The sequence below is a fragment of the Trametes versicolor genome (assembly GCF_000271585.1).
Source record: "Trametes versicolor FP-101664 SS1 unplaced genomic scaffold TRAVEscaffold_14, whole genome shotgun sequence".
Taxonomy (NCBI): Eukaryota; Fungi; Basidiomycota; class Agaricomycetes; order Polyporales; family Polyporaceae; genus Trametes; species Trametes versicolor.
This window is the reverse complement of record NW_007360334.1, coordinates 128,573-137,790: the sequence shown is the minus strand read 5'-3', so window position 1 is coordinate 137,790 and position 9,218 is coordinate 128,573. Positions and strand designations below refer to the sequence as shown.

At 55.3% G+C, this 9,218-nt stretch overlaps 2 protein-coding genes across 2 annotated transcripts; both read right to left on the bottom strand.

The window, feature by feature from the left end:
- Positions 1-2,091: 2,091 nt before the first annotated feature.
- TRAVEDRAFT_53602 (uncharacterized protein) lies at positions 2,092-4,448 on the bottom strand (the record flags this gene model as incomplete). Its single annotated transcript, XM_008046549.1, has 5 exons — positions 2,092-2,230; positions 3,248-3,423; positions 3,477-3,641; positions 3,692-3,853; positions 3,912-4,448. 5 exons carry the CDS (start codon positions 4,446-4,448, stop codon positions 2,092-2,094), a joined length of 1,179 nt encoding a protein of 392 aa, XP_008044740.1.
- A 2,492-nt stretch (positions 4,449-6,940) lies between these two features.
- TRAVEDRAFT_53601 (uncharacterized protein) lies at positions 6,941-8,781 on the bottom strand (the record flags this gene model as incomplete). The annotated part of the gene is made up of 7 exons (XM_008046548.1): positions 6,941-7,006; positions 7,084-7,171; positions 8,013-8,068; positions 8,128-8,307; positions 8,379-8,398; positions 8,466-8,624; positions 8,691-8,781. 7 exons carry the CDS (start codon positions 8,779-8,781, stop codon positions 6,941-6,943), a joined length of 660 nt encoding a protein of 219 aa, XP_008044739.1.
- Positions 8,782-9,218: the final 437 nt, after the last annotated feature.

The following is a 9,218-nucleotide window of genomic DNA, read 5'->3' as shown; positions in this document are numbered from 1 at the left end:
CCAGAATGCGAGCACGTCACCATTCGGACGGATCACCCCCGTCGCGAACGAGCATTCTGGGTGAATGGACGCAGACGCGTCCTCGTAGCGCGTCGAAACCGACGGGGCTATGATGTATCATAGCGGCTTCAACGCCGCACCCTTGTACTATAGGGCCCATGTGTGTGCAGCACATGGAACCCATGTAAATACTGTGCCACCGTCACTCCAAGTTGTGACCCTTACTCCATTGTATTATTATTTGGAGACCCGGCACGGGTCTAGGGAGGGAGAGTGTAAGAACCCGACGGTTCTTACTTACTACCGGCACTCCATAGTGCCTGGACGGGAACGTCCACTTCAGTAGGAGAAGGTGTTCTCCGGGAATCGCGGAGAACTAGCGCATCTAGGCGCCCGTAGATTAGATACCGCCATTCATGTATCGTACGTAAGCGTACGGCGCCCGAAGGTTCGGGCCTCGGGCGCCTGGTGGGGGCAGAGTTCTACCACCCCCCACCATCCAGCGAGTACGCCGAGCAATCAAGCCCGGTCCAGAGTACTTGCGGGATTCGGGGAGTCGTGGGACTCGCGTACACTTACAATATGACTCACGAGCCCTTTCAAGAAGAGGGGGTCTTCAGGAAACAAGCGGTTACTGTGGCGATCAGACCATAGCGGGGCGTCACATGTCACAGGGGGGTCCCCGCCCCGCTATTTTTTGGCCGGTCACTGGTCACTCGGGGTTTTTGGGCCCTAAGCGCCCAAATTTCGCTCCGACACCGGCGCCAAATCACCATATATGGTAATTTTGGGCGCCTCCCCGCACGCCCGCTACGTATCAAACCGGTCACACGTCACAACCGGGCCCGCTATGGTCTGATCTCCACAGTATATCGGTACACTTGATATACAATGAGGCCGTAGAGTCTACCAGTCATAGAGGTCATACGCGAGTACAATGATTACGAAAAGAGTAACTCACATGCATCCGAGGACAGTGCCGATGAAGACCGCCCCGAGCGTGTTGTCGATAGCGGGCAGTCCCATCGCGCTACCTAGAGAAGGAGTTGGTTGCCCAGTGGAGCTGGGCCGGACTCTGTACTTATAAGACCGCTCTGTGAATAAGCCAAAGCGGAACCGAGATGAAAAGGGAGCACGAGTGGGCCGACAGGAGACGAGTACAGCCCGGCTGCCAGCAGAAACACCGGGATGCTCCTCGAGCTCATGCCAGGACGGTGGTGTGCAATGGGCCATAAAGCATACGAGACGGTCTCGCGCTCGAGAGCTTCCAGATCAAAGAACGCATTTGTTGCGCCTTCGCTCGCGGTTCTCCCGACGAGGCGGAGCAGCAGAGCGTTGAGAGCGGGCGTTGGCGTTCCCGACGGCGATATTTGCTGTTGTTAGGATCAAAGGCTATCAGCCCCCCGATTCAGATCTGACGCTCAAACGCCGTGAGCGAGGCAACGCGGTCCCGAGCGGCCGTACCTATACACGGTTGCTCGGTGCATGCTTGATAGCCATTGAATCTTCAGGAATGGCGTGCACATTGCCTCACTGGAGATCAGAAAGGGCGGCGTATCCCCTGGGACCGTACGCGAAGCAATCGTCCTTGTGGAGACGTTATCTCACGCAGTGGCTACTTGGGATTCCAACCGTATTCAAGTGCCGAACTACAGATACACAATGCATGCCTCATAAGTTACATGACATACTGGTCGATCATATGGAGCCCACGAGACACCCAAGCATCAAAACGTACATCATAACCGCATCAGGAAACCCTCGGCTAACAATATTGTGCAATGAGTACTATGTAGGCGCCATTGCCACATTGCGACTTGCCGTTTACACAGTCGCCCATAGTAGACGCTCGTGCTATATTGTACTATGGCGTGCAAGATTGATCAGGCATAATATTCATAGTACTATGATATTGGCTTCCCACAGGGTACCCAAATGAATCACATAGCTGCCAAATGCTGCTCAAGAGCCCAGTAGTAGGCAACAGGCACGAATACCATAGGATACAGCTATACAATATGCAACAGCGTTACAGACAAGTCATCTACTCCAGCCTTGTGAACCCCATATGCCTGCTACAGTACCCGGTACCTAGTTGTCCTGCCTGGGGCTGCCTTCGCGCAAGGCAGCCTGCTTACGGCGATTATAAGACCTGACAGCGCGGTCCATCGCATCCTGCGTTAGCGACGATTCGTCTTCACGGCGCATGGCAGGCGCCTTCGCATTCAACCTAAGATGGGACAGAAATATCATGTCAGTGACCGGATACAGCAAAGACACGAGCATGCACATGTCACAGAAGTGATCGCGCGCGGTAAGGGGGACCAAGTCCATGGACGGAACGCGCAGTGGACGCAGAGAGGGAGAAAGCAATGTGTTGTGCGGGCACACAATCGGACTGATCGCGTGCAGGACTCGGAGCGGACTCGGAGCCCAGCGCGACGGTGCACAATCGTGTGAGGACGATGCCAAGCGACGCGATTGTGCCACGACGAGGCGACAGGATGCAGTCGTGCAACAACGAGGTGGCGGGGCTCCGTCGCGGTCGAGTCGACGGGACACACTCGCACGGCGACAAGGCGACGCGGCGCAATTGCGCAGCGACGACGCGACGCGACGCCATTGCGCAGCGACGACGCGATCGCGCAGCGACAAGACGACGCGACATGACACATTTCGACGAGCCCGACGAGCAACCCTCGTGATACCGCGGACGTCATACAACAGCGCGAACCGTGTACGCGACGCACCGAGCCAGAGGCCAGCGGCGCTGCCATGCCATCGACGTCGCGCGCCGACGGGGTGCGTATGGCGCACATCATCGACGCAGCAGGCTCCCATACACCTGGGAGCACCCCCCCGGTGAGTCTGGGCGCGATCCGGAGAGATGAGCGAACACCGTTGCACGAGGACGACGCGAGACGCGTTTACACGAGGACGACGCGGGACGACGTGTTTGCGCAAGGGCGACGCGTAACAACGTGTTTGCGCGAGGGCGACGTGAGTGGGCGCGGGCGGCGTGAGTGGGCGTGGGCGGCGTGCCAGTGAGTGGGCGTGGGTGACATGATTGGGCGTGGTGCCCACGGATGAGCACGGCGAGTGACCCACACACGGAGACAAGGGGGGAGGATGAAAGGTACATCAATCACCGAAAGGGGGGGGGAGAGCGAGACTTGCATTTGGTGTGGTAGGGTGGAAGGAACGGGTGACGAAGGTGCACGCAGACTCGGACCAGATTTTGACTCACCGACCATGCTTCGAAAGCTTCGTCCGAATCTCCGTCAAAATCCTATCCGCCCCCGACCTGAGCTCAAACTCCTTCAGTTCACGACGGTGCTTCTCGTAAACAGCGCCGTAATCGTTTTCGGAGAAGGTGACATTGCGGTATGCACCAGTGTTCCACTCGTCGATGGCACACTGGATCTATGGCGAGGACGTGATTAGCACATCTTTCAAGTTGTGCAGATGGTACGTACCGCCGTAAGGACCAAAGCGAGGGCTTGCTCCGGGAAGGGATGGTATACAGTATCGAGGACAATGCCATCGTCGGAGGGGTTCTTGTAAAAGACGCGATTGACAACCATTTGGATTACCGAGGCTTCGTAAAGACCTTCATGATTGTCGTCTACTTTATCGATGATCTGGGGTGCACGCAGTTAGTATGGCCGACTAAGATGAGGTAGATACTTACGTCGTAGGTGAACGTGCGGTTGCGGGTTAACATCGCTGAAAGCTGGCGATTGTAGTCCTGTGAAGCCGTGTCGACGAACGGCTTGAACGCGTATGTTCCCTGCACCAGTCCTCGAGCTGCGACCTTGATCTCGCCGCGCAGATTCCAAGAATATTGTGCAATCTGTGATGAAGACCGTAGCTCAATGTCGCGAGGATCAAGTAGTGGGATGTGCACATACCAATCCCAAGATCTCCGCTGTAGGCGCCAACTCTACCGACAACTTCTCTGCAGCCTTGTACCACGAAGTGGATGCCCAGATCTTCTCTTTTAACTTGTCAGGATACGCATCCTCGGCCATGATCATGCTCTTGAAATAGACGACCGCTAGCGCCATGGCCTGCTTCACTTCCGGGTCGTAGTTGCCTTGTTTAGCACGGTTGGTACTACCTGGCCCATCTGCGGCGGCGCGCTGGGCCTTCGGGAACTTCTCACGAGAAGTCGGCTCGTGGTTGTCCTCGTCTTGATCTTCATCGTCCTCATCGTCCTCACCGCGCGGTGGGGACGATTGATGGTCGTCGTATGCGGGTGATCGTGCCCCGTGACGATGCTGCGGAGGTTGCTGCTGAGGTGCAGGGTCTTCTCCGTTGTACGAAAGGTCGCTGGGTGTGCGGCCGCGCGGGATTCGTCCAGCTGAGTCGAACGCACCAGCGGCGAAGTTGCTGAAGTTGCCTTGCGGTGGCGACCACGAACCGGCGTCTTCATTGCTGTACGACATGGCCGGCGGCGGCGAGGGCTGACCCCTGGAGTTGTTGTCGTACGTAGTGCGATCACCATCGCCATCGTCAAAAAGCTCGTTCGCATTCGGGGCGGGTTGACACCATATGTTGTAGCACAATAGTGTTACGAACCGTTTATCCGCCGTGACTGTTTTGCATAACGAACCGTCTATTTTCGTCATGTGTTACGAAGCACCGGGGGGCCTCCGGGAGCTGCCTAATAAGGCAGGCAGCCCCGGGGAGGCCTGTTATCTCCCCAGAGATAACAGATCCTCCTAATCTAGACAGATAACAGCCAGATCTTACTCATTAGGCAGCTTTCCTTATCTCCCGTGCCCCCGGCGCTTCCCGGTAGCCTCGGGCTCCCGGCGGCTATTTGCCCCTTTGTGCAGCATACCCAGGTAGGTACCTGCCTGATATCTCCTTCATTTCCGGTCCGTTTGGGCTGATATTAGGCGCGTTTTGAGCGCATTTTTAGGGCGAACAGGACGAACCAAATGCGCCGCATATCTGGTGCGCGTTCCGCGCGCTACCGAAGTACTAACATCCCCTATTGTGCACAGTAATCGGGCGATACATCGCCCGTATCTTGTCGTGGTGCTACGCGGAGGATATCCCCAATATCGTGTTTACTACACGGTTCGAACGAGCCCCCACGCGCGCAAATCCGTCCAGCGGTTGCGACGCGACGCCTGCCCCACCTCAGGGGCAGGCCTGCATACCCTATCTTCATCAAAAGTGGGTCGATTTCCTTCGTAAATGTCTCGTTTTGTAGCTACCTTACCCTACATCCAGGGCGATGCATTCGCACGGCCGCGCGCCTTGGGAATCCGGCCAGGGAGGGCGAGCAGTGCTCAGCCACTGCAGCTCTCCCTGGCTGATATCTCAGCCGTTTCCCAACCGATTGTGACGGCGTATACACCGTCAGAAAGATGCTGAAAGCCGCTATCCGGAAATGTATACGCTGTTGCAATCTGTCCATGGACAGCGGCGATCTCCCCATCCCCTCCTCCTACCTCCCTATCCAACATTCCTACTTATATCAGGCCTATATTTGTCGGGAAATGGTCTCACAGCGCACAACACTCTTCACTCAGTACTCACAGGCATCTATTAACGTCTTCAATCCTCAAAGACTGAGGCAATGGTAATTTCTGCAATGTTTGGCACCATCTACACTGTTTGAGCCATATCTCGCGCGTTTCGGCAGTGTTTATCTTCATTTCTTTTTCATTGGTTAGTTATAGTACATGCGCATCGAATGCGCCCATCTACACGCTTATCGGGAAAATATACACATGATAAACACCCCATCAGCTTGTGCAGGATCAAACAATTGGTAGGCCTCTACGTCTTCAAGCGGCCAATCGAATGATTGATCCTGAGAGCGTCTGGGAATGCGAATCCAACGCAAAAAAAATCGTATTTTTAGGTGAAGAATTGACAGTGCTATGGAGGAAGCTCTGCCAGGGGCTGGTATTGCAGTACTGCACAGCAGTGCAGGCCGCGAGATTTTAAGACTGTCTTAACGGCGCCAAGCTGTGCTATGCTGCACTATGGGGCTCTAGCACCTCTCTAGCCATAACTCCATGGTTTCCCAACGTAGATTTATGATTCAAACTGCATTGGATTCGTATTCTCAGCCGCTTTCCAGCGATGGCATTCGCATGGCCACAGGGGCGCTGTAGGCGGACCCACACGAGGTTCCTTCTGGATACTGATAAGAGCATCGTGGAGTCCATAAGAACCCGATAGCAAAAGTAAGAAATCGCTCTGATAGTGCTACATCCTGGCTACAGGCTCTAAAAACATTCATGGAAATCGCCCACGAAATGACCGAGATATTGGATATTCTGTGGCAGGGGTGTGTAAAAACACTAGAAAACAGGTTTTTACTACATACAACATCATTCTAGCATCTCACTGCTATTAGCAGAGTACATGAACACTTTATGGACCTGTTACAGCACTAGTCACCCTACATGCATGCTTGTATGGAGGACAGACAAGGTGAGGGAGGTAGGAGGAGGGGATGGGGAGATCGCTGCGTGCAACGGACGGATTTCAACGTCATATACATCGCCGGATAGCGGCTTTCAGCAGCTTTCTGACGGTGTAAGAACCGTGTTAATCGGTGGAGACACGATGGAGATATCAGCCAGGGAAGGCTGCAGTGGCTGAGCACTGCTCGCCCTCCCTGGCCGGATTCCCAAGGCGCGCGGCCGTGCGAATGCATCGCCCTGGATGTAGGGTAAGGTAGCTACAAAACGAGACATTTACGAAGGAAATCGACCCACTTTTGATGAAGATAGGGTATGCAGGCCTGCCCCTGAGGTGGGGCAGGCGTCGCGTCGCAACCGCTGGACGGATTTGCGCGCGTGGGGGCTCTTTAGAACCGCGTAGGTAGCCCTAATATGGGGATATCCTTTGCGTGTCGCCGCGACATGATACGGGCGAGATATAGCCCGATTACTGCACCCAAGGGGGATGGTTAGTACTTGGGTAGCGCATGGAACGCGCACCTGATATGCAGCGCGTTTGCGACGTCTTGTTCGCCCTAAAAATGCGTTCAGAACGCGCCCAGAATGAGCCAAATTGGTGGATAAATGAGTGAGCTATGGGGTGTACAATTACCTGGGTGTAGTGGTCAAAGGGAGAAATAGCCGCCGGAAGCCCGAGGCTATCGGGAGGCCCGGGGGGCGCGGGAGATAAGGGGAACTGCCTAATCAGTAAGATTAGGTCGTTATCTATCCAGATTGGGCCTATCTGTTATCTCCCTAGAGATAACAGGCCTCCCCCGGGGCTGCCTGCCTTTCTAGGTAATTCCCGGAGGTCCCCCGGGGCTTCGTGACACGTCACGAACCTTGACGGTTCGTTATGCAAAACGGTCACGGCGGATTAACGGTTCGTAACAGTATTTGGTTACAACAGCTGCTGGGGTTGAGAGCGCTGGTTTGCGCCATCCTCGTATGCAAGGGCACGGGCGTGCGCACGGGGCTGTGAGGAGTAATCAAACATATGATTTGCATCATACTGATCGTAGCGCTCGTCATGGAAAGTCGGTTGCGATGCTAGCATGCAGATGTAAGCTTCAAGCAGGTGCTGTGCAAAACGAAGTTTACCATATCCTCTTTGATCGTCTCTTGTTGGTGTGGCGATGGCTTCTTGCAGGTGGTAATGGTTTTGCGATAACGGTAGCTGTCAGATCATCAGTCGCACGGATGACAATGTGTTGGCATAATGCCGTGATTCAAACACTTACTTGTCCGGAGTGACGTTGCGTGTTCAAGGTAGACACTTGGTATGAGCGCAGCTGCTGCGGTGACGGCGGACGTTCAGACGCGCGTGCTTGAGAGCCCCTGGACGACACTTGAAACGGAGCTGACGTGTATCCTGTGGCATCTTCACGACGGTGATGCGACTGGCGTTGTTGATCAGTCGCACTGGACCTGCGGGGCCCGTGCACCTCCTGAGGGGACCCGGAACGATGACGTGGCATGGAGTGCCCACGATCGACTGAATGGCCATACGGGGCCGACTCACGCCGCGACTGAGACGCGTACGGATTTCTCAATGCCGCCAGCTTGGCAGCACTCTCCTGGGTCAGACGACGTGAGCTCTACGGAGATATATCAATGAACGTCTGTAGCTGGTGTGGTCTAGTAGTAGTGCGCTTACAGTGGATGCCGACGAGTGGCGTTCAGGTTGCTGGCGCTGAGCGGATGCCTTGTCCGCCGCTGCGCGAGAGGCGGCTGGCTCGGAGTCAGAGGTGCGGGGTAGGGCACGTGCACGGGCATGCATGTCGATTGGGTTGGCCTTCTCGCTGGTGCGGTTTGTCGGCAATGTTTCTATGCGGAACTGCCGTGCCCGACGGGGGAGCGACAACAAATTTTCAATATCACTTGAGGCTTATAATAAGTGCTACTCACCTCATCGTGGCGGCGTTTGGCTGATTGGAAGAGGGCGGTACATGAGAGATTCCGCCGAGGACGGAAGAATATTGATATTGTACTTACATTTTGCTGCGGATGCGCCGGCGTGTTGCGCATTACCTTTGCTTGCAGAGGTCGACGTCTTCTGCGGCTTCGCTGCGGATACATTTTTCCCTTGCGTTGGTGGCAATGCCTTCTCGCGTGTCTTCGTGTTCTTTTTGGCACCTTCCGAGCGAGCTTGCGCTGGCACAGAAAATGTGAGCAAATATGCCGCCAGCGCGACACGGGGCAAATAATGAAAAAGCAGACCGTAGAGCTGACCCCGTTCCGTGGGCTTACGAGGACGCTTAGAGAGACGCTCTTCATCCGGGTCGTTGTCCGCTTCTTTTCGAGTTGGCATGGTGGACACGTAGCGGTTCGTGAAGCTGGTGGAAGGAGTCAGCGCAGTGCAGGTTGGCCTGGGCGGGCGCGGGCAAATTCCACCTCACGTAAGCATTCCTTTGACTGCAAAACGGGCTGCCATATTTTGCCGGCAACGGCCGAGCAAGTTGAGCAGCAGATGTCCTAGGGAAACTTGTCAGTCGCTATCCTCGCATCAACACTACTTTGAAACTCACTGTTCCATGGCTCCCGTCTTCTGTCTTGGCTGCAAAACTCGCTTTGACAATACCGCTAGTCATGGTCGTCATCTAGGGAGAACCCCTGTCTGTGAGGACGTCTACAACGAACGAGCACAAACGGCAGCCCTGCGCAACCTTGCAGCTGCAACTCACCCACGCAGCCCATCTCCAAACGCGCAGGATGGCAATGCCCCTCCGAGCCCTGCTTCCGCTCTGG